Source organism: Capricornis sumatraensis, chromosome X (assembly GCF_032405125.1).
Source record: "Capricornis sumatraensis isolate serow.1 chromosome X, serow.2, whole genome shotgun sequence".
Taxonomy (NCBI): domain Eukaryota; kingdom Metazoa; phylum Chordata; class Mammalia; order Artiodactyla; family Bovidae; genus Capricornis; species Capricornis sumatraensis.
This window is the reverse complement of record NC_091092.1, coordinates 86,334,324-86,359,315: the sequence shown is the minus strand read 5'-3', so window position 1 is coordinate 86,359,315 and position 24,992 is coordinate 86,334,324. Positions and strand designations below refer to the sequence as shown.

The 24,992-nt window shown below is 48.7% G+C and overlaps 1 protein-coding gene across 1 annotated transcript; it reads right to left on the bottom strand.

Moving 5' to 3' along the window:
• Positions 1-668: 668 nt before the first annotated feature.
• On the bottom strand, positions 669-15,554 carry PPP1R3F (protein phosphatase 1 regulatory subunit 3F). The gene is made up of 4 exons (XM_068963009.1): positions 14,566-15,554; positions 5,015-5,067; positions 4,718-4,800; positions 669-1,964 (listed from the first exon to the last, which is right to left on the bottom strand). Exons 1-4 carry the CDS (start codon positions 15,552-15,554, stop codon positions 669-671), a joined length of 2,421 nt encoding a protein of 806 aa, XP_068819110.1.
• Between the last annotated feature and the right edge of the window lie 9,438 nt (positions 15,555-24,992).

The window sequence follows — 24,992 nt, the reverse complement described above, 5'->3', positions numbered from 1 at the left end:
CACCAGACTACATATTAGTACCACAGGTGAGATGACAAAGATCCTCAAGGACATATTGAAGCAGCAGCAGCAGGTATGACCACATCCCACCCCACCCATCCACCCCCACCCACTCTCCACCGTGGTCCTTCCACAGAACGTGGCCACCCTGCACATTTAGGCCCAAAGAGGAAAACACTGCACAAGACACATTGTTTCTCATAGAGTTCTATTGTGGCATATAATAATAGGTACTCTATATAAATTAAATTAAAAATAAAGCTCCAGCAGGTTGCACAGGTTGGCTGTTAATAAATACATCTCTGGGTAATTGTGCCCCAAGACCAGCTCATGACCACTCTCCCTCAACCAGAGAATTATACAAAAATAAATACAGGCTTGAGGGTGGGGTGGGAGGGGAGGACATGCCCAATTCCATTCTGCAAGTTCTTACACCATCCCCCCGTGCCACTTTTCTCCACTGGTATTGCCACAGGGAACCCCATGCTCACTGGAGAGCTGAGGGACAGAGAGGCCTCTCTCTAGTCGAGCATTCTCAGAAGCAAAGGACTGTTCACTGAACAGACCACACATCCCATCTGAACCCTCTGGGGAGGGGGGCGGGTGATGCAGGGGCTGCCCCTCCCCAGAGAGGGGAAACCTGTTATTGCTCATCTCACAAGCAGCTCCTACAAGAACCAGACCAGAGAGAGGCACAGTGCAAGCACCAGGAGGGACATACCATTGTTCAGAGCCACAGGGACCACCACCAGCACAGCTAGGACCCCCAGAGTCTGGGTCAGGGGTCCCCAGAGCTGAGGAGGCAATACACACACACTCTCTGCAGGGTCTGCTAGGGTAGGAGACCTCTTCGGGGGCTCAAGGCTTGGGCCTGAACCCCCTTCATCCTGGGGGCTTACATGGGGCCTGGCCAGGCTGGATGGACAGACTTCAGTCCCTAAGGGACCAAGGAGGGAGAGATCTTGCCCCTGTGGGACCAGAGTGGTTGGCTCCTGGCCAGATATAGAAATCAACCTGTCTGCCAACTCAGTGGTAAACTCCATCTGGGCTTCTGTGGCCCCTGAGGACCCAGTCACCCCAGCTATCATCCTACTCACATGCAAAGAGTCAGAGTCCTTGCTCGTCCCCTTCTCTGGAGCCCCACTGAATTGACCCTCTATACCCAGAGCCACAGGGCTGTTACATCCAGAACCCTCTGCCCATGGGAGCCACACATCTCCCATAGTGGCTACCACAGAAGGGGCCCCTGAGAGGATTTCTGGAGGTGATTCCTTAGGGGTGTCCCCTTCTGGGCTGGAGGGTATGATGGAGAGCCCCTCTTCCCCCTCCCCCTCCTCATCAGGGTCCTCGGTGTCCTTGATGAGCTCCACACCGCGCCCCAGCCGGGCATAGTGCAGCGTGATCTCCTCAGCCAGGGCACTGTTCAGGGCCCGCTCAGGGCCAGGCCATTTCAAGATCAGGTCGCGGTCTGTGAGTATTCCCAGGGGATGGCTGGGGGACACCCCTCCATCTATGGAACCCTCCCCACCACCTCCTGCCCCACCAGCAGCCACGGCAGCCCGCAGGCGGCTCAGGTGGGACAGGTAGAGCTGCTCCAGCTCCTGGTCGATGGTGTCCTCTCCAAGCAGCTCCTCCAACCCACTCACGACCTCCAGCCCCCCAGGAGGCTTGTCCATGATAGCTCCCACTATGGGCTCCTTTCGGCCCCTTCCATTCTCGCTGGATACTTCCCACGTGGCCTCCATCTGTCGCTGGCTCGGTTCCAGGAGAGGCCCAGCTGCCCCCTCACTTGCATCAGGCCCCGAGGCCTGGTCCCGGGGAGAGCGACCCAGGCCACAGAGAGAAGAAGAGAGGGGAATCCTGATGGCCGGTGCCTGGGGAACCTCTGTGAAAGTCACAGGCGGGCTGCTTCTGGTGACATCACCTTCCTCTGGGGGTCTGCCAGTCATTGTAACTTCAGAAACCTGGAAACCATGTGGGGAGGAGGTGGGAGGGGAGAGAAAGAGAAGGGAAGAGGCAGGGAAAAAAGCAGAGACAGTAAGAACTGGTGACAGCCTGCATCCAGCCCCACAAGTGTTTCCAGATGAAATCTCCTTAAAGAACTATAATTTCCTTAACTCCAAAGACCATGCCTATATTAAAATAGATGGAATAAAAGAGGACTTCCTACAGATCATAAAGCTGAGGAATTCAGTGGGCACCAATATCTGGTGAACAACTATCAGTAAAAACTATTGGTTGACCTCCAAAACATATCCAGGACATCCATATGAATTCATGTTATTTTCTCTTTAAAAAAATTGTATTTCCTAGCATTGTCTTTTGACAAGGCCTAGGAACAATGACCAGTCTAGTAGCAACAAGCATTCCTAGCTCCCAGATCTTGGTTTCTAAATACCATTCTCCACTAAAAGGAATCAGGGATCCTGAAATAAATGACTGTTTTTCAAGTCTGGGGCAGGAAAAGTACAAGATGAGGTTGTGACATATTGACATACCAGAATGTGAGAAAGTGCTCAAAGAATGTTGGGGATGTGTCAAAACAAGTCTGGAGCCAATGAAAATAAACTCCCACTGGCCAGAGACAGTTCAACTTAAGCAGTTAAATTTATTATCAAAATAAATAGGTGCAATGGTTGAAACTCATCAAATATGTTTAAAATTCATGAGTTAATCATTGGTCACCTTTGGTGTTCATTTCTTCTGAAAACTGGTAAATGAAAGGGAAAATTTTAAATATTTATCCAGCTTTTTCTATACAAACTATATATATCCTCAGTGTATATATGCTCAAGGTAGCCAAATAGTTGATATGAGAAAGCTTTTCTTTAGAGAAGAATTCCAGCTAATAAATAAAATGGAAATAGAAGTAAACAGAATTGATTCTATTTAAATTACTTTAATAACAGATTTAATAAATTTATTTAATACAAATTAAGTTTAATAAATTAATTAAATCTAATATTAGATCAAATAAAATAGAATAAATTAATAAAAATTAAGTAGAAATGTGTTTCCACATGGATTCAATCAGCCAAATCCAGTGTGTGGGAAACTCTATAGGACAAACAAGTCTTCATCAACAAACAAATTGTAAAATAGATTTAAAATTCTAAAAAGACTCATCAACCAAATGCAATGTGTTGACCTTGTTTGGACCCTAAACACTTACAATATAAGGAAATTTGAACACTGACAAAATATTTGGTAATACTAAGGAATTACCATTAATCTTCTGAGGGGGAATGATGCATTGTGGGGTTTTTTTTTGAGTGCTTAATTTTCTGAAATATAAACTGAAGTATTCGTGGATGACATAATGTCTAAATCTTCTCAAAAATAATTTCATAGGGAAGGCGAGAAGAAAGGGTGGGTGGAGTATTGAAAAAGTAGGAATGGATGTGCTAAAATTTGTTGAAGCTGGGTGATAAGTACATGTGGGTTCCTTATACTAGTTTCCTTATTATTATTATTATTATTATTTTGGCTGCTCCTATGGCATGCAGAATCTTAATTTCCCTGACCAGGGATCAAACCTATACCCTGTGCAGTGGAAGCATGGAATCTTAACCACTGGACTGCCAGGGAATTCCTGGTTTCTTTACTTTGATATGTTTGAAAATCTTTGCAATAAAAAGTTAACACACACACACACACTTACATCTCTAGAATCTCTCTCTCTCCCTGCCAGCACCAGCATCATTCACCTGGACCACTGCAGTAACCTCCTCTTCCTAAGGGTCCCCCAGCTTCTGCCCTCAAGCCCACAGTCTATTTTCCTCAAAGCAGCCAGAGGGAACCTGCTAAACCCTGTCAGATCACAGCCCTACTCTGTTCCCCTGACATATAGAGTAAAAGCCAGAGTCCTCTCCACAGCCCATGAGGTCCCACACAATCTGTCCTCCCCAACCTCTCCCACCTCCCTCCTGCCGCTCCCCTGCACTCACTCTGCCGCTCTGCACTGACCTCCTCGCTGCTCCTCACACATATTAGCCACAGCCCCAGTGGGGGACTTTGCACTAGCCTGGGATGTTCTTCCCTTAGTTATCCACATGCCTCACTATTTCACTTTCTTCAGCTCTTCACTCAAATCTCACTGACCACTAAGGCCTTCCCTGGCCACCCAGTCTGAAGTTGCAAACATCTCCCCTCCTCTAAACCCCCCTCCCACACACACATCCACATACTCTCTCCTTCTCTCTTTATTTCCTTCCCTTAGCACTATCATCTAAAATACCATATTTTTAAAATTTGTTTTTTAATTGGTAAAATACCATATATTTTAACTACTACTTTGTTTTATTATGTCTCACTCCACTAAAATGTAAGTAAGCCCCATGAAGACAGTATTTTTGGTCATTACTGTGTTACCAGTGTCCATAACAGTGCTTGGCACAGAGCAAGCACTCAATAAATATTTGCTAAACAAATGACATTTCTATAAGCCCCGGCAAATAACTGCATTCTACCCTTCTGCCACCAAGTTCTGACTTGGGGTCTCCCTCGACTCAGTGGACATGAGTTTGAGCAAACTCCGAGAGATAGTGAAGGACAGGGAAGCCCGGTGTGCTGCAGTCCATGGGGTCACAAAGAGTCGGACACAACTTAGCGACTAAACAGCAACAAACTTCTACCTAGGGTTGACCCAGAGCAAGTCAGTCCCCACCACCCAGCCTCTCATTGGGCCACTCATCCAGAGGCTGCCAGGTCTGCTTACCTGAAGTGTCATCTGGGGCCACGGACGGAGAGGTGTAGGGGCCACCAAGGGACCCACTGTCTCCTGGACATCAGGACGCTCTGCTGGAAAGAGGAGGACAGCGTTGGGGCCAGGCAAGTATATGAACTGGCCTGGTTTGATTAAGAAAATATATGCTTCTAGCCAGTAGTCAGATTTGCCTCTGAAGCTTTCTGTGACAATCTAAGGCAGAGGGTGCCTCTTAATTTATGGAGAAAGAAGAGGAAGATAGAAATGGTAAATATAAGCTAAAACTCCCACAGCCTGCCAATTGCTTACCCACAGCAGGGGTATTATCGTCCGCACTCTTCATCTTCAGCTCTTCGTTAGGCCTGTGGGGCGGAGGAGAGAATGCATGGATCTGATGCCCTGAAAGGCCAGTTCTGCCACCTACCGGCACTTTCTGAGCCTCTCTGCTGGCCCACCCTCACCTGATAGCTGCAGTTTCTCTTCTGCTGCCTCTCTCTATCCTCTGGTCATAAAGTCTACACACTCACTGTAGAAAACTGACGAAATACAGGAACGTGTAAAGAAGCAGGAGAAAAGTCATGCATCAGCCAGAGGCAACCACCATTACTGTTCTGGAAAATTTCATTCCACACATTCTACGAATCATTTAGATTCTACAGGCATAATTTTGCAGCTGGTTTTGTCCATTTAACAGTAAGAAGCAGAATTATATACTTTTGTAACCATCTGAAATGGCTGCTTACTGCTCCTATCACATGGGCTGACCTTAATGTACATAGCCATTCCCTTCCTACTGGGCAGCTAGGTTATTTCTTTCATCTTGCTCTGGCAAAGCAGACTTCAGCAGACATCACTGGACATAGCTTAATGAACATTTTGGATTATTTCTCTAGGGTATATTTCTAGCTGTGGAGGAAACCATCTTTTCCAAGAAATGGTAAGTGAGGACTGTGGGACACAGGAAACAGCAACAGGAAGGAAAGAAGCAAATGGGAAAATGGGAAGGTCAGAAGAAAATGCAGTTATTTGAGGTCATAGAGGCCTAGGTCCCTCCGCCAACCCTCCACCCATTGCTGTATCAGCCTGGCAGGATACTTAACCTTCCTGAACCTCACCCTCCTCATCTTAAAAAGGAGCACAGAGAAGCCAGGATGTGTACACCAAGCACAGGGCAGTCGTGGGAAATGAGGACTTCAAGCCAGACACCAGGGCCTGGCACAGAGCAGGGGCTAAAGAGATATTTGTTGGTCTTTTCCTCCTTTGCCAGGCAAGTCTGACCCCAAGGTCTGAGTAGCAGAAACCAAGTGTATTTCACCCAGTCCCTACCACAGGTGAGGGCATGAGGATCATGCGGAAATCATTGTTCTCATGAGTATCAGCTGTTTCCAATGAGGGAACCATTAACTAAAATCATGTGGAGATCTGAGAAGAGCTGAGGCAATAGCTCAGAGCTTTTCTCTTTCTAAGAAGTAACAGTATGATATTGGTACTTCCGGAAGTGGCTGCAACTTTTTTGAAAACATATAATCAATTATCTTCACAATTACCTACAGAAACAGAATTATCACTAGCTGACCTGAATATAGTGCTTACTATGGTACTTCGTAGCATAGCTTCACATAGCTTCACATGTATTCACTTAATTCTCATGAGAACCCTATGAAATACTTTTATTCTTTTGAAGTAGACAGTATTATCCTTATCTTACAGATGATGAAACAGAACCCAAGTAAACAGCTCAGTCATGCAGTGAAGATAGAAATGTAGGCCTTTCAGCTCCTAAGTCTGTGATCTCAACCAACAAACTGATGAGGGAGGCTGGGATCTTACCATAGCCCCATCTCCAATCCTTTCCAGAGTAGATAGGAAGCAGCAATAATGGACAAGATCCCTCCCTCCATCTTCATTCAAGCTTTGCTTTCGATCTGCCTTTTGCCCACACTGTCATTCCCAGTTTCCTTGCCTTTGTGGGACATGTGGCTAGGAGACCACCAGACACAGAAATGGCTGAAAGAACTGCTTTTTATTAGCACCCTTGGGGAGGAAGCTTGAACAATGCACATGGATCTAGAGTCTGGAAGATCCAGAAAGGACCATCTGTCCTTCTCCACAGACTGGGGCTCACATCTCCCAGAATCAGAGACTACAGGGCATGGAGTGGGTGACTTTAGGAGCTCAGCCATCATCTCCTGCACTTCATGGATGAGAAAGGGAGATTTGGAGCAAACTGGCTTGGTCCTGCACCAGTCCCAAGTAGGTTGAAAATCCAGGTCTTTGGATTGTGGCCCAACACAATTCCCGCTGACTTCTTTGGCTAATGTAGTCCTTCATTAAAGAAAATGTCATCTTCCTAGGGTTTTCTCAAGCATCCTTAAGAACACCCACAAACAGAGAGGCAACTCTCCTTCCAGGGCAGGACTAAGCCAGCCTTCCCCTGCCATCTGGCCCAGTGCATGTACACATCAGACTTCTAAAAGCCACTCCAGAGCCCTGGGTGTATATGAGAAATAAGAGGGGAAACTCAGAATGCAGCAACCAGCAGGGAAAGAACTCCATGGTCCATTTGAAGGAAGAGAGAGAAGAAAAACAAAGACATAACAATCCTTCTGCCCTTAGAACATCTCTTCCACAGCCGGAGAGGGTGAGAAGAGGCGGAACATCCAAAAACTGGGTCAAGCAATTCAGCCAATCCCAAGATCCACGAAGTCAGCAGAAGTACACAGGTCACTCTCCCTTCCTCCGACATCAGAGAAATGAAAGCAGGAGGCACAAATATCTATCGTTCTCCTCCTCCACCGTGGACCCTTTTCACTGATACACCTAAGTCATATGAAAACCTTCATATCTATCCTTCAAAGCAATACCCTTCCTTTTGCAGAAACTGTTCACAAATGCAGAAACTGAGGCTCAAGGAACTGTCTATACACACTAACTACACACCACTCTGGTAACATCCAAAGAGAGTTCCATTTTGAAGACAGTTTGAAACTTTGGGCCTTAAAACAAAAACCCACTAACTATCCTTGAACTGTCATTCACAGTAAATATTTGGAGGCAGCTAGGATTTTAATCAAAAGGAGGATAGTAAAAGAAATGGGAGTACAAATGTATACTGACTCACTAATCGGTAACAGAGAAGAGGGGTTCTTAGAAAACTGGGGAGGGAGATTAAGAACAAAACTGTACCTCCAGTGTGCTTGCTAATTTTTGAGAAGGAAACCTGCCCTTTTGGCACCAACCCCACACATGCCACATGGTATCACCTTAAGGGTTATGAGCAGTCACAAGCTGGAGCACACAGATCAGGGAGCATCTTGGGCATGCATCTTCTGGGTGCTCTCCTGACAGCTAGTCAAGACAGTGTGGCCTAGAAGGGGCCATGTCAGGCCTGCACACCTGTCTCGTGGGCCTGAGAAGTCTTCCTGCCATCAGGAGACTCAGTGGCCTCTGACCTAATGGCAGCTGAGACTGGGGGTGGGGTTTCTGAAAGAGCTGCTGGGGCCCCCAGCCTAGGCCAGCCAAGACAGAACAAAAAAGTGCATCATCTCAGTGAGTGAGCAAGTGATGGCTGACAACCCCCGTGAAGAGCAAAGCAGACTTTTAGGGATGTCACATCACTGCCACCACCACCCAAGTCCTCTGAGAGAACCCCCAACACTCGTGTTTTCAAAGAACCTGGCCAGCCCAAAGTGGGTCATGCACTGAAACCCAAAGGGAAACTCAGCAGACCCTAGCTCCCATGCAGTCAGCCCAAAGATAATGCTGACTCTCCAAGGGGACAGGTGACTTTGCAAACTTGCCCAAGATACTTGGAATCCCAGTTTCCCTGAGCCATATGCTTTCTGAAAAGAACGGGGTTTGAAGGAGGCTGTGAAAGCCAAGTTATGTGGGGCACTGCTTTGCTTTCCCCAGCTGTGTGTGTCAGTTCTGGAACTTACAGACAACCCAGTAGGGTGGAGGGAGGAAGCCGAGCAGTTTATTGTGCTAAGAGTTTCTGTTAAAGCAATGCCTCTATTCACTTCACAGTGACCCACAGTAAGAGATACATTTTACATCATAACCCAGCACATGCTCATACATGTGTAAATATATAGACATATATCTGAAAACCAGTTGTTCTTTGAACAACACTTACCTTTACTACATGTTGTGATGCACTCATTATTTTCTATGCTGTTTTTTAATGTTTGTTGGAATCGAGTAAACTGATCTCACATCTCAATAAAGGGTCATGACATGTAGTTTTGAATAACCCCAGCTCTGCCACCTACCAGCTGTGTGACCTAGAGCAAGTTACTTAACCTCTCTGTGCCTCAGTTTCCTCATTGTGAAGAGGGTGTAATAGTAATACCTACGTCAGAGAGCTGTTTGGTAGATTGAGGAAATATTTGGAAATTGCCTTTAAAGTGCTTAACCAACAGTTGCTGCTGCTGCTAAGTCGCTTCAGTCATGTCCAACTCTGTGCGACCCCATAAACGGCAGCCAACCAGGCTCCGCCGTCCCTGGGATTCTCCAGGCAAGAACACTGGAGTGGGTTGCCATTTTCTTCTCCAATGCATGAAAGTGAAAAGTGAAAGTGAAGTCACTGAGTCACAGTGACTCCCCTCCAAATTCCCACTGAAAGAAACTGAGGCTCTGAGGAGGAAGGAAACTTGCCCAGCTGGTAAGACCCATCACCCAGCCTGGCACAGCAGTTGAGAACTGGGGTGCCAGAACAAGAGCTCCCAGCTCAGATCCCAGCTGTACCATTTTCATAAAATGTGGCCTCAGGCCCACATTCTCAACCATGATGCCCTACTAGTTTTCCATGGAATAAAAGAGGATCACTTTCCCACTAAAATCCTCACTCTCCAGACAACTAAGATGACCCCTGGCCTGTCCTGTTTCAACTTTGATTGTTCTGATGTCCCAACTGCTAACTCGGATAGCAAGTCAGGTCCCCATTCATTCGCCTACAGGTACACCTAAAAATCATGGAGGCCTTACTGTGCATCAGCCCAGGGACAGATCCTGGAGACAAAATGGTGAGTAAATCCAACTATGAGGCTTACAATTCAGTGTGCAGGAAGATATCAAAAAAAGATACTCACACTCATTCTTTCAACAAACATTTATTGAGCACCTGTTAAGTGCCAGGCACCGTGACAGGCCCTGTGGGAATACAGTGGTGAACAAAAGCAGACCATGTCCCTACCCCTCACGGAGCTTACAGTCTAGCAGGGCAGAAAGGGTCATCCAATAATCCCCTAATGAACGTCTCACTACAAACTGAGGCCAGGGCCTTCAGAAAAGGAAAGAATGTCCTAGAACAAGGGGCCTTGGCCCAGACTACAGGGTCAGAGAGGGCTTAGGATGCTTAGAAGAAAAATGAGCAATGGAAGGGTTGGGGAGTGAGGGGCTGCTCAGGACTCTATGGAAGAGGTGATGGAGTCAATCTTGAATGAGGATTTGAGGCATCTTTGGGACATCAGCCAAGTAGAGGTACTGAGTTAATACATATGAGGCTGAAGAAAAAAGGAGAGAGAAAGAGAAGGGCCAGAGAGTTCAGAGGAAATGCAGCAGAGGGTGGTCCCAAGGCAAGGAAAGAAAGTATTTTAAATAGGAGTGCTCAACCACTTCAAGAAAACAAAAATACCCCTATGGAATCTGGTAGATGCAGAGGCAGAAGTGAGTGGAGAGGTGTAGGTACCTCTTCAGAGAGGGGTCAACAGTGAAGGGGAGAAGAGTGATTGGGTGCTAGCCAGGAGCAGCATGGACAGAGGTGAGGTCAAATGACATATTGTTAAGACAGGAGAGACGCTGGCATATATAAAGGCCAATGGAGAGGCTCAGCCAAGGAGGGCAGTGAAAAGCTGCCAGAAGAGAGAGTGTAACTGATTATGTCAGGTTCTGGAGCAAGGTGCAGAAAAATGGAACCCAGAGTGTAAGTAGGGGACTGGCCTAAGGGAGGAAACACAACGGCGGGAAATCAGTTTGCAAGCTTGGGGGCTACAAGTCGTAGGGAGTTCCATTCTTATGGTTTTTACTTGTTTTTTTGAAGCAGGAAGTCTGAAGGTAAAGAACATTCAAAAGAGTCACTTTAGGGACAAGACAAGAGTGGCTCAGAATAAAGTAGGACTGCCAGGCAGGGTGGAAAGTGATCCTGGATCTGTGGAAATGCTCATCTGCTCTGCTATATGACAGTCTCTATCAGGGCTTGCCTGCTTGGCTGATCAGTGCTATAAAAAGACCTGGGCCTGAGGTCATTGGGACGGACAGGCTTCCAAGAGGGGAACTGAAGGATCAAAATGAGGAGCTGCAAGGGGCACTGGACCAACATTCTTGGTGAGGGAAACAGCAGGGACAAAGGCTCTGAGGCAGGAGAGGGCAAAGCACCTTGGAAAGACCCCAGTGACAGAAGCTCAGAAGGCAAAGGATGGCGTGAGGTGACACAAGTAGACCTGGAGGCCAGACTGGGGGAGAAGGCAGGAGGTGCTCAAAGGACATGCTGAGGCCTTCCTGGTCTTTATTTTTAAGAGGAATAGGACAATTCCCAAGGGTGTAAGCCGAGGCAGACCTGGAAGACTCTCCTCCCCACACCGGCCCTGGGATTCTGGACTCTGGGAGCCTCAGTTCGCTCATCCAGAAGAGAAGGATCAAAACAGTCTCTCATAGAGAACGTTGAAAGGGTTAGATAAGATTGTGCACACAAATACTCCGCAGGGTCTCTGCCAGGTCTTGTTCAACAAGCCCTCCATCCCTGCCCCTCCCACCCAGTTCCACCACCAACCCTTTGACAACTTAGCACCAGTGTGCAGTTTTTGCCCTATTTGAACCTAGCACTGTGCCCAGCACACGGCAGGCCTTCAATAAATGCTTGTTGATGGGTCATCTCTAAGCCTGAGGGTTATCAAAAGCTTAGTCCAGCAACTTGAGGAATGCAGCCATTTCAGTTTCTGAGCTGTATCCTAAGGGCTAGCACAGACTTCTCCCATGCCCCAACACGATGTGGCTGCGCTGGTGCACAACAGGCCTGCAGCCAACACTTTCTGAATGGGAAGCCTTCTATGACAGGGCTACCGCAGAAGGCTAGCCCCTAAGATCCTCTACCATCTCCTAAGAGGGCTGGGTCGCAGGGAGTGGCTGTTCTTCAACAGCGCTCCATGTCACCGGCAGCACCCAGCTTTTAAAACAATAATAAGTTGAAATGTACTCGCCAAGAAAGCCACCGACCTACAAAGAAAATCTTATCACTGATCATCGCTGATCTTGCAGTGAGCACCAACCTCCCCTTTGCAAGAGCTGAGATCAAGATAAAGAAGCTATCAAAAGCCATCTGCCCACTTAAAATAATATCACAAGTCATGTTAGGAACCACAGACCTGGGGCCAGATACCAAAACAATTGTCTGAACGGGCCGCTTCAATTTCTCCTTAAAACCACCCATGTATTTTAAAAGAAAAACACCCTCTCCACCCACCTTGGCCCTGCAAGCTTTTGATTTCTCTGTTCCCTTCCTTTCACACTCTAAAATGACCAAACTCTGCTCCCAAACTGTCGCGTCTTAGACAGAGCTCCCACAACAGCTGCCTGGGATGAAGACTTGGGAAAACTGACAGAAATGAGGGTGATTCTGGGGCACTGGTACAACTCAATTATCTTGATCTAGGTGATGGTTTCACAAAGGCGTACATATGTAAAAATCTACTGAGCTTTACACTTAAGATCAATATAAAAAAAAAAAAAGATAAAAGGAAAGCAAGACATGCTGGAAACATAGAAACACCAGGAGTAAAATGTAGAATTTGCCCTGAATCCTATCAGGCCTTCAAGAGGAACAGTAGTTTTTTAAAAAGTCCCTACCTCTCTTCCCTGGTCCTGTCACTCACTAGCTGAGTATACCTGAACAAGTTGGCTCACTTCTCTGAGCTACCTCAGTTTTCCTCTCTATTAAATGGCCATTATCATAGCATCTACGGCATACAGCATGCACAGCAGGACTCAAAAGAGAACAAACTCAAAGCCCTCACAGAGATCAGTAAATGCTGGCCACTGTCAATCTTTCAAAGCTGCCACTATGCTTCAGTTACCTTGCCCATGCTTGCTGCATCCAATCCAAGCACCAAAGTGACTGTCACATCCCTTTAGCAGATGGGAAAACTGAGGCTCACAGACGAAGAACCTGACGCAAGGCTACACAGCTGATGACAGGCAGAGAGGAGATGGGGAACAGAATCCAAGAAACCATCTGTGATTCCCTAAGTATTAGTATTGACATCTATATGGCCCCACTAAAAGCCAGGCTCAGTTCCAAATGCTCTTGTCTCCTGTGAAGCAGGTGCAATAATTATGTTTTACAGATGAGAGTACTGAGGCACAGTGCAGTGAGATGAGTTGCCCAAGGTCATGAGGCTAATAGACAGGACCAGGATTTGAACTCAGGCACTGATGTCAGAATCCACTCACCACTGTAAGGACAGCCTTGCTGCCTGCCCTGTTCAGGTTACTGTGGGGCTCACTGGTTGGTAAGTGGGTACTTGTCTGCTTGCTCACTTACCCAGGCACATCTGCACACCAGACCCAAGCTAGACCTTTTGAACCACTCACAGCCTAAGACTTTGCCAGAATCACATCTTGCTGCAGCCAGAATCACATCTTGCTGCAGCCAGAGGCTTCTGATCAAGCATATACAAGATCCAAAAAGCATTTCCCATTCCAATTTCCAGTTCTCCAAAGAGCGGGGAAATGTATGCATTTCCCTCAAGTGCACAAAGAATCTACTTATCCCAGGTTAGACTTAGGTGGTTCCCCTCAAAATCAGGCCTAGCCGCTACTCTTGAAGAACTCGTGACTTGATAGGAGAATCTTATATCAAGACCTTCTGGGATTAACGGGTTCATTCTCCCAGGACCTGAATGGTCCGTCATAGGTGGTACAGCAAAAACAAAGATCAAGAGCTTCCAGTCCAGGCCCATCTGGTTCTGCCTCTGCCAGAGGCACTGCTTGCCTGTGAAAGCAGGGGCTCAGCCCAACTCCACAGAAGATATCAGACTATATTAGAGCAAAGCAGGAAAGAGTACACAGGCTTCAAAGTCAGACATGGCTGAACTGGAAAAGCCAGGCGCCATCACTTCCTCAACCAGTTAATCCCTCTGTAACCCTGGCCTCCTCCTCCATCAAATGGGGATCAGATTCCCCTCCTCCCACTGGCAACGCCCTTGGTCCACACTACCATATCACTGCAGTTCTCTTCACTCCAGCACATTATTCTTCATTCACACCAGATTCATTCCCACCTCAGGACCTTTGCACTTGCTGTGCTCGCTCCCTAGAACACCCTTGCTCCCATATGTGCATAGCTATTCTTCTTTATCATTTAGGGCCCAGTTTAAACAGCACCTCCTCAGAAAGTCCTCCCTGTTCCCTTTTCTACAACCCCCCATATCTGTACATAACTCTTTATCAGCATCCAGGATTCCCTCCCTCAAAGGCCCTCCCCAAACATCCTGCCTAAAGCAGCTATTCCCTCCCAAACTATCCCCTTACTCTATTTTACTTTTCTCTCAGCAGTTAATCTTATCCTAAGTATCTTATATACCTGTGGGTTTTTTCAAACCACGCTTATAAAAGCTTGTATGAACCTTGAGGGCAGGGAAGATGTCTGTCTTGTTCAGGGCTTTACAGTGGACCTCAATAAATCAATGAAACCCCAGTAATTAAAACACAGCCTAGCACATGTTTGGTCTCCATTACTCTTTGACTAACTGACTGAACGTGCCCTCCTCCCTGTTCTGGACAGCAGGCCTGAGGGTTGTTGGAATGCTTGTCCTCCATCCTAAACACAGCCCTGCGTTGGCGGAGGTGGCGCTGGCAGACATTACCTGCGCCTCATCGGCTTCATGCAGCTCTTCAGCTGCCTGGCCTCAGCCTCCACGGGGCCCTGGCACTCGGGCTGTGGCTCCAGCTGCTGCTGCTGGAGCAGCCCTTCAGCATCAGTGGGTATGGGAGCGGGTGCAATCCGGAGCAGAACTGTGTAGTTGCGGCCGTGGTTGTTGGCCCAGAAAGTGCCCTCGGGGGTCTCATAGCGCACCACGAAGTCCAGGCGCGCCCCATCGCCCGCGCCCTCAGCAAAGGGCAGCTGGAAGGCAAAGCGGTCGGTGCGGCCACCGTCGTCGGGCGAGGAGGCGGACACCTGGCCAGAGCCCAGGCCAAGGCCCAGATCCAAGATGGGATCTCCTGCTCCTGGTCCTCCCACTCCTGCCCCCGGCGGGCTGCGCGGGACGTAGCGTGCTGGGTGGTCGCAGAAGGAAGCCCAGCCGTCGTGTGAGGCCCGCACGTGCACCACCTTCTCGAAAGAGCGGTTCAGCACGCGGACCAACCCTCGCAGCACTGGCGGGCGCCCCCCAGGCACCCACACCCCGGTACCCCCGGGGACCGCTCCGGGAGGCGGCAGCAGCGCCTCCAGCTCCACCATGACGCGCCCCAAGCGCTCCAGACGGCCCGGCGCGGGCGGCAGCGAAAATGTGGGCACCAGGTAAAACCCCCCGCCAGCGGGAACGGGGCACAACGGCGAGGGCTCGGGGCAAGCCTCCTCTTCCTCCTCCCCTTCATCCCCATCCTCGCCATCGTCGTCCTCAGCCCCGCCGCCGTCACCATCTTGCCCGGCCGCCGCCGCCATCTTGCCCGCCCCGGGCCCGCCCCACGGCCGGTAGCGGCGCAGCTGCGCCAGCGGCAGCCCCAGGGCCTCGTCGGCGAACAGCACCCTCCGCGGGGCCACCGCTGCCTCTACTGAGGTGCGGGGCTCGCCCGAGGCCAGCGAGGGGGGCGCGGGATGCCGCAGCGGGGGCTCCACAGGGGCCGTGCGCGCCATATTGGCGGCGGCGGCGGCGGCACCGACGGCACCGGCGGCGGGACCGGCGGGGGCAGGGCCTGAAGGGGCGGGCAGCCAATGGGAAGGCCAGTGCGGGGGCGGGTTACGACTCACGGGGGACGTAGGCGGTGAGACGAAGACAGGTATAGCAGAGAACCAATAGGGATCCGCGCATGCGTGACGTAGGCGATGAAGCGCGTGCAGGGGAAGCACACAACCAATGGGGATGCCCGAGAGTGGGCGGTGTAGGAGGCGGGATGATCGAGGAATCAATGGAGAGGCCTGGATGCGTCGGGGGTGCGGGCCCGGGATGAAGAGAGCAGACGTAGGATAGCTAATGGGGAAGTGTGAGCGGGGGTGGCGGGGAAAATGGAATGGCTACAGAAGATGGGAGCAGCAGGGAGCGAACAGAAAGGCCAGAAAAGTAGGAGATCCGTAGGTTGCGTAGGTAGTGGGACGGAAGAGAGAGACAGCAAGGAGCCAATGGGGAGCCGCGCGCCCGTGATGTAAGGAAGGATGACGCTAATAGCTTCAGTGAGCCAATGGAGAGTCTTGTAAGTGTGCACTACGCCTTTAAGGGGCGGTGCCAGGGCAGACGTAACCAATAAGGAGGCTAAAAAAGATGAACAGGAAGTGGTGTCAGCAGCTTCAGCGGGGAGGGGAGAGGAAGAGCCAATGGGGTGGGCGATGAAGTAGCAAGGAAGAGGTGCCGGGTAGCCAATGGGGGAGCCAGAGTGAAAGCAGTTGAGACCGCAAAGGGCAGTGCTAGAACTGGGTGAACCAGTGCCGAAGCCAGAAAGTGTAGAAGGACCCGGAGGCGGGACTGCAGAGAGCAGAACCAACTGGGATGTTTTAGGTGTTGTGAAGGAGATGAACAGCCAATAAGGAGGCCAGAGAAGAGGACAGTGCGTAGGCCGCCTGAGCTGTAGGGTGATCAGGCCACTGATGTGTAGAATGTAGGCAGCCTTTAGGAAGAGTACACCTCTGACGGATGAATTTACGTTCTCCTTAATCCTCTGTGACTCCCTGTTACCCCAGGAGTGTGAATGCCCAGAGCCCCTGAAGACCTAGATTGCATCCTCGTGTGAAACCTAAGAAGGCAAAACGGACCTCTCCTGTCGCAGTTACTGGCCTGCCCGACCCAGCTCCGAGCCTTGAGCGGTACCACTCACTAGCCAAGAATGCCCCTGATTATCATCTTCAGTATTCTCCAGACTTGGCATCATTCTTGAGTGAATGGCCCAATGAAAGTCAGAGCTTTGTGGGGAAGATTAGCTTTTTCTAACTCCAGCAAACACTGATGACTGTGTGCATTCAGGAGTTGGTTGGGCATGTTGGCAGACATTGACTAATGTAATCACAAATCAGAGCCCTGTCTTTCTTGCCTGACTCCACACCCCACAGTGGCCTCACCTCCCTTCTTTCTGTCTCGGGTCTCTACTACTGTTCCCTTCAAGAGTAATGCTCCTTCTTGTCATCTAATGAACTCCTCTCACTCCCCTTCCACTCTTATTTTGAAACCCTGCCTCCTGTGGGAACGGAATTGTAGCTTATGTCCATTGAACATGACCATTCATACATTCTCCCTCCATCCTGGGAGGATTTTTCTGAACACCCACTGTATGGAAGGTTCTGACTCACAACATCCCTAGGAGAAAGGCAGTTCTCCTGGCGGGCTCCCCTCCTCAGGTCTGTGTCCAGGATAGGGTCGTGGGCCAGGAACTAATATGTTTAGTTGCAAATAACAGGGAAACCCACACAAAATAATACAGGCTTAAAAAAGATAGAACTTTTTTTTTCTCACCTAAAATTTCAAGATGTTAAGTAGTCCAGGAACTCCTTCGTCTGTGTCCTCATCTGGTCTAAGACTGCCATCCTTCAACAAATCCTGTCAGCTCTCCATTTGCTATATTTCCCAAATATGCCCTCTCCCACTCCCTCCACTGCCAGCACCATCATCAGTCACATGGATTACTGCAGTAGCCTTCCTCTCACTGATGCCTCTGCTTCCACCCTCACTCCTACAGTCCATTCTACATTCAGCAATCAAAGGGATCCTGTTAAATCCTATGACAGTTCACATCTCTCCCCTGCTCACAACCCTCCCATGGCCTTCTGCTCATTCAGTAAAAGCCAAAGTCCTTACCATGGGCTATAAGGTCCTGTATGGTTCAGTGCCCCTCCCCCCAGTCCCCTCTCTTACCTCACCTCCTACCCCTGTTTCTCTCACTTGCACCACTCTAACCACACGGACCTCCTTGGTATATTTTGAGCAGATCAGGCATATTCCCACATCAGGATCTTAGCACTGACTATTTCCTCTGGAATTGCTCAGATATCATCTACATGACTCCCCCCTCACCTCCTTCAAATCTTTGTCAAAGGCCCACTTCTCTGCAGACTTTCACCAACCTCTCTATTTAATCCTGTCCCCTCTCCCACCGAAGCCTCCTCTGCAAGAGGATGTAGTCCAGTGTAGAGAGGCGGTGACCCCGGCCTCTGCCCACTTGACTCCTTGGTCCTCGCTGTGCACGAGTCCTGGCCCCCAACAGCAGCAGCATCACCCCTCACTCAGCCTTCTCCCTCCTTTTCTGGTGCTCCTCTCATGGAGTGAGAGGATGGGTAGGGGCCCTGTGGGGAGGATGCAACCCACACCTTGGACTCTGAAAGGGAAAAAAGAGCCCCCTCTCTCAGGAGGGAGGCAAAGGTACTGGGGCAGGGAATGGGGCCTCAGCTTCTAGAACTGACCTGGTTTATAGTTATATAGTCCAGACCCCCCAAGTCCACAAGGAGCAAGGGGACATCCGTAAAGTCAGACTCCTTCCTTACAAGCACGTTCCTCACCCCATCACTTGCTCTTAACCATATGCCACATCTTTTAAGCTCCTGCTGTATGCAGGATCCCTGAAGGCCTCCAGCCTGAGACCTTACCCCACTTGGTGCCTCCCCTGGCTGCTCAGCACACATGGGCCATCTTTGGGTCTCAGACATATCCTACCACCTCAAACGCCTCAACCAGTGAAATTGTTTTGAACTAATGGTAGGGAGAGTTGGTTTTTTTTTTTTTTATTGTTGTTGTTGGCTGGGTTTTTTTTTTTTTAGGTCTTTTTTCTCTATTCACTTTTTTTTTCTTGTCTTACAAAGCCAGGCCACCAGGCCCCTCTGTGCTTTTCCAGAAAGGTAAGTCTGAGTGGAGGAAAGATGCTCTCCTTCTTTTGAAAACTTGGGAGGTGATGGGGAGAAAAAGAAGTAAAGGGGTGGGTCTTAGACAGGAGGCTTATACCATGTGAATAAGCTCTTCCAAATTTCTTTTCCCCAGGCCTGAAGCCGGTCTTGCAGATGGGTTGGAGTAGACGTTGGATGGCAGAACCCTAGGCTCTGCAGGGCACTGGAGTGCCAAGGGCAGAGTCTCAGCCATGGCTTATCTGGAGAAGCCCCTGGGAGGCTGCTCACAGCTGTTGACCATTGATTGGAGGGAATGCTCACTGAGGTGAGGAAATGCAGCCACCAAGTCTTGGACAACCTGAAACCTTCAAGCCCACCGAAGAATCTCCAAATCTCAGAACCTCCCTGTCATTGCAGCCTAGAATTTAAAATGTGAGACCACTGTGCTCAAGGAAACATGGGGGTTTCAAACTCCACCACCAATGTGACACAGGGCCCCTATTCACCAGCTCTGTTGTCCCAGGCACATTGCTGGACTACCTCATGTCTCTGTTTTCCGGATATGTGTAACAGCAGTGATGACAGATGGATCTCCAAGGGCTGTGGTGAGGATTGAACATGATCATTTGTGAGAAGTGTTCAGTGCTGTGCCTAGCACATGGAAAATCTGAGATAACTGTCAGCTATGGGGATGATGGTGGATATTTGGAATTCTAAATCCTTAGAAACTGGGATTTGTCAGAGTAGAAAATTACAAAGGCTGAGGGCCTCAGAAGCATCAGAACATGATGTACCTGACCATGAGAAGTTTGGTGTCCCAACGGGCCTCTCCAGGCTTTGCGAGGATGGATATATTAATACTGGGGCCTGGTTGGGACCTTCCTGGTAGGGTAGCCTCTGGGTCAGAGTTCTCAGGCCCTGAGATATAATGAGGCAAGACTTTTCTCCCTTTCCTCATTCAGTGATGTTCAGTAGATTCTGGGAGTGATTCCCAGACTCTTGGATTCTGTGACTTGTGAGGGGGTAGGGAGGGACTCCCTGCATTTTTTCTCAGTGAATTACCTTCTATGACCCTCACCCTCGGTGAGAAGATGGGTTGCAAGAACGTCCAGATCTCATCCTTGGGCAGTAAAAGCGTGATGACCATGTCAGTTCCACTTAAGGGTAAACAGGCCTGAGAGCAAGGCCTCTGGAAATGCAACCTTATTTCATTTCTTTCCCTGGCATTTACCATCCACACAGTCTGTAGTTCGTCTCTCCCTTTCCTCGGAGACCCTCACATATGCCTTCACTCATGGAATGGCATCTCTACTTGCCTGAGAAGCCCCTGTGATTTATTTGAGTTCTTTCCCTTTTTTTTTCTAACTCTACACAATTGTTTTAAAAACTGTGGTTTCTCATGAGCCTTGTTATCTCATTGATACCTCTCACCTCTGTAGTGAGGGGAAGAAATCATATTTTCAGATGACTCGTAAAGGGCAAAGAAAAAACCCAAAATTTCAAAATTTCCGTTTAAGTCTCATAATCAAGAAGAGAAGAAACAGCAAGCGAGTGAGAGAGAGAGAAGAAAAAAACTATGAGAACCCCCCCCACCCCGTGATTATCAGCGTACACACTCATCAAAAAAAATTGGATTATTAGAAGAGAGAGGTCTGTGGCTTCCACACCGTGGTTTTTCTTCTCGGTATAAAAGCAAAGTTGTTTTTGATATGTGACAGTTTCCCACAAGCCAAGCTGATCCTTTTCTGTCAGTCCAGTTCACCAAGGTGAGTGTCCCCACTCTCCCCCACCAGATGTGGGTACAACGGAAGAGACGACAGTGAGGTAGGCATTGAGGGGATCAGGGGCCCTTGGGGACTGTCAAGATGCACACAGCTCCTGTGGTCCTGGTCAGGTAAGGTATTATTTACAGTAATAATAGTAATAACAAACGCCAGAAGACCGATCGATCAAGCACTTAATCAGTGCTGAGGCAGAGGCAAAGATAAATAAATGGATCAATGTGTGGATGGGTAAGATATTTTAAAAATATCAACTGCCAATCTTTATGAATTGCAGAGCTTTGAACAACTTGAAATATTATCCGGGTAAAACTGGAAATTTTAACTACGTCTGTGGCATCTCTTCGGCTCTTCTCTCTTGATACCTCCCATCCCTCTCTGTCTCGTTCTTTTTGTGTTTCTCTGCCCCACTCTTTTTCTGTCTTTCCCTGGAATGCACAATCTCCATCCCTCTGTCTCGCTCTGGCTCTGACCATCTCCCCTGTTGCTGTCTCCTCCATCTTGACCACACGCCGTCTGTCTCCTTTCCTGTCTCTCCCACCACCTTTCCTATTCACTTGTCTTGCCTTCTCCCTGCCTGCCTCCCCACACTCCAACGTCTAGCACAGAACTTTGTACAGTTGGCGGTTAATAACAGTGTGTTAAGTAATGTTGAGAAGGACATTTACATTTTACAAGAATGAGCTTCAATTCTGTTTGCCCTGATCAAAAGAGGAGTTGGGTTGGGCTGAGCCCTTAACGTGAACTTTTGCTTGCACTGCATGATGAGAGCCTCCTGGGGGGCACTTCACACCACTGTCAACCATGGTTTAGCTGCGGGGTCATACCCTTAGGACCTGGTGTGTGTGTGTGTGTGGCCAGGATCCATGTCCAGTAACAGAGTAGATCATTCAGGGTCAGTGTGATTTCGTCTCTGCAGGCTTAGCAAGTGCCCACTGAGTTTGTTAACTGTTAGTATTTTTTTTTAACCAAATTAGAATCATGCTATCTGGCTACCTGTTGATTTTGTTTCTGCTTTATTCAATTAATAGGAGCATTTTTTTAGGTCACTGAAAAATGTTTCAACATAAAATGATCTTTTATAACTGTCCAGACTATCCTCACATTGGTGTGAACCACAGCTGATTTGACCAAGTGCTGATTTTTGGACATTCGGGTTGTTTCTAGTTTTTTCCCATAAGCATCCCTGATTAATCCCTCGGATTCCTACAAGTCGAGTGGCTAGGGCAAAGGGTTTTGTGCATTTTTAAGGTTTCTGACCCTTTCTACAAATTGTTCTCCCAAAAGGTTGTCCTGTTTTATGTTCCCTCTACTTGAGCTAACCATGGGTGGGTATTATCATTTTTTTAGTCTTTTCTCAACAGGTAAGAAAAATATTACCATGTTGTTGAAATTTGCACCTTTTGATATAGTGTTTGTTGACCATTTGTGCTTTTTCCCCCCCAGTTTTCTGGTCATGTCCTTAGTCCTAATAGGGTGTTCATTATTTTAATTTATTGATGTGTCACAGCTCTTTATATAAAAGAATATTAACCTTTCCTCAGCCATACATATACAGCAAATATTCTCTCTCAATCATATGCTGAAGTTGTTTTTCTATTTCTGCTGTTTTGTGATGCTTATGATGTTTTTATATTGTCAACGAGGTTAGTCTTTTCTTCTGTGGTTACTGTCTCTGGTTTTATGCTTAGAAAGTCCTTTCCCACTTGAAAATGAGATAAATGTTCACCTGTGTTGGCTTCTATTCTCTTTTATGGCTTCATTTTTTCCATTTACTTTAGAGGTTAAGAGTGTGGGTATTGGAGCCAAACTGTCTGGGACAAACCCAACCTCAGCCCAAGCAATCTGTGTGATTTTTAGCCAGGCATCTAACTTCTCTATACCTTCATTTCCTCATTGGTACTGTGATGGTACCAACCTCAAAGGGTGGTTGCAAGGATTAAATCTCTCATCCTTCTTAAATGCTTAGCATAGGGCCTGGCATACAATAAACCTAAGATCAATATAAGATATTATTATTTATCCCTTTAATGAATCTGGAATTTATTTTAGGGTAGATGATGAGGGTGACATTTCACACTGGGCAGGGAGGGGTTGGTGGGAAAATGGACTGGTCAGTCATTAACTTTATTGTCCCCTTAATTATCCCAGAAACATTCGTTAAACAGTCTCTTTCAAATGTCTCCTGATTTGAAATGCCACATGCCACATTCATCGCAACTCCATTCCCTGTAGATGTTGGTCTGTATTTGAGCTTTTCCCCTTCTGTTCTGTTCCTCAGTGTCTCTTCTGGTGCCAGGGCCACAGCATTTTGTGATTGTTGCTCTTTGCTACAATGTAGCACCCACTGAAAGCCCTGGCACCTCGCCCTTTGTTATTCCTTTGTTATTGTGGAATAACAAAGGATCAGTTCCTCCAGCCAGAGACCAACAACTGTTCTTACTTGGAGCATCTCTTTCTCTGTCTCTCTTATCTGTCTCTTTGTCTCTCCCCATCTCTGTGTTGTTTCTGTCTCTCTTGTTCTGTCTTTGACGTTCTGCTCCTGTGGGTTCCTTGCTTGTCCTCACTGTCTCTCCTTTCTCATTATCTTTCTCATTCTCTTTGTTTCTCTTTCCGAGTGTCTCTCTGTCCCACCCCATGTCTCTCGCATCTCTCTCTGTAGCTCTTGTCCTCTGGGTCTCTCTTTGTCTCTCTCTATCCTTGTCTCCAGCCATTCCCCTGGATAGAAGGGCAGTTATCAAATCAAAGGCCTGCAGACACCTAGCCGCTCACCCACAGAGCACAAGGCCACTGGCCCTCATCCACTCCACACCCCTCCCCTTCGCAGCATACAGAGGGGTCAGATTGAGGCCGGGACATGGGCAGGACGACTCCATGAAGCCCTCACAGAGACATAGTGGCAGAGTTGAGACCTGAGCTCAGATTCCGAGACTCTTAGAGGGGCCCTGGCTCTGTCTCTCTCCCCAACTGTAGGCCTCAGACTACTCCTCAGCACCCATCACAGGCACAGGGGGACCCTGGGCTGCCTCCCATCTGCTGCCATTCCCCCTTCAGCCCTCTCACGAGTTGGACCCTTAGGGTCACAGTGTGGGGCCAGCCTCACAAGAGCTAGGCTGGGTGGGGTCCCAGGGCCCCATGAGTCAGGAAGCCTCATGGCCAGAGGGTGGTGATACTAGAGGGACATCAGTTGGTCTGTTTGTGAGTCTGGCTGTGGACAGGGCTCAGCCATGTCCCCAGAGTTGGCATTGGTCCCTGGGACTCTATCCCAGAGCCCCTCCAGAGAGCCTGATGGTGCACTCTCTACTGGCAAAAACCAGGGCCTTTCCTGCTCCCATGAGGTCCTAGCCAAAGGTGTGCTGGCTTCAACGTCCCCTTTCTTCCCTCCCCCATCTCTGGCAGAGTGGCTGTGAGTCTGGGAGCTTTGTCCCAGAATGGACCAGAAGACAGACCCTTCACGGGTCCATCTACTGATCACTGACATTTCATTAAGCATTTAGCAGGCATTAAATTTGGAAGATGGGTACTATTACTGTTTCAATTTACATATGAGCCTGAAGACAGTTACAGCTGGTTAGTGTCAGAGCCTGGTTCCAGGCTGGGGGAAGCAGAGAGGATGATTCTGACCTTCCTGCTTTCCCAGAACTTAGGAGGGAGGCCGAGGGGAGGCTTGCTGCAATTCCAGGCCTGGTAGGCAGGAGGCACTGTGAACTTCAGGAAGTTCCAGTGAATTTGGGCACCAGGGACGTTGGCCTTCACATACTGAGAAGTTGAGCCCATGGACTCCACAGAGTCTGTGGGTTCGAGATTCTGGGATCCTTTGAATCTAAGTAATAACGTTCTATGATTCTAAGGTTCTGGCATAGCACCATTTGAAGACTCCGAGGGCCCCAGTCTCTGTGGGGTCTGCATGGCACTCCCCAAGCGTCAAACCTTGGGCCTCTCCATGCCCCAAGAAGGGCCAGGTCTACAGGGCCCAGGGTTCGTCATGGTGGCCAGATGGATGTCACTCACCACATCCGCCAGCACCCACATCACCCCACCTGGGCCAAACCAGCTGCAGGACGGGATGGCCAATTCTCGGAATGAAACCCGTGGGGTGGGGTACCTGCCCCCTTCTTTTCCTCCTTGGTACTGATGAAGCCCAGTGCATCCGGCCGCCATGACGTCAATGGCAGAAATATCTGGGGAAGTCGGGGGCCGTGACAGCAGGGCTCAGATGCAGACCCCGATACGAAAATACAATCTGTGTCCCAGAAACATCCTCCATGTGGCTTCTGAGAAATAGTCAGAAAGGGACGCCCCAACAGACAGTGCAGGAAGCCGGCTGCCCAGTCTGGCCCTCCAGGTACCCCACCACCAGACAGACCATATCCACGGCCCCTTTCTGAGAATGTATCTATGCTGCCCTGACTCAGGTGGTTCCAGATATATCTGGGGAAGTGGTTTCTTATATGCTCTGGACAAGGGTCCCGGCGACTGGAGAACTGACCAC

Excerpts from the sequence above, each read along its gene's own strand:
- PPP1R3F (XM_068963009.1), bottom strand. The coding sequence starts at position 15,554 with ATGGCGCGCACGGCCCCTGTGGAGCCCCCGCTGCGGCATCCCGCGCCC. Across the intron at positions 4,801-5,014 it reads CGATAATACCCCTGCTGTGG|CAGAGCGTCCTGATGTCCAG; the intron begins GTAAGCAATTGG and ends TCCTCTTTCCAG. Across the intron at positions 1,965-4,717 it reads GGCCCCAGATGACACTTCAG|GTTTCTGAAGTTACAATGAC; the intron begins GTAAGCAGACCT and ends CATGGTTTCCAG.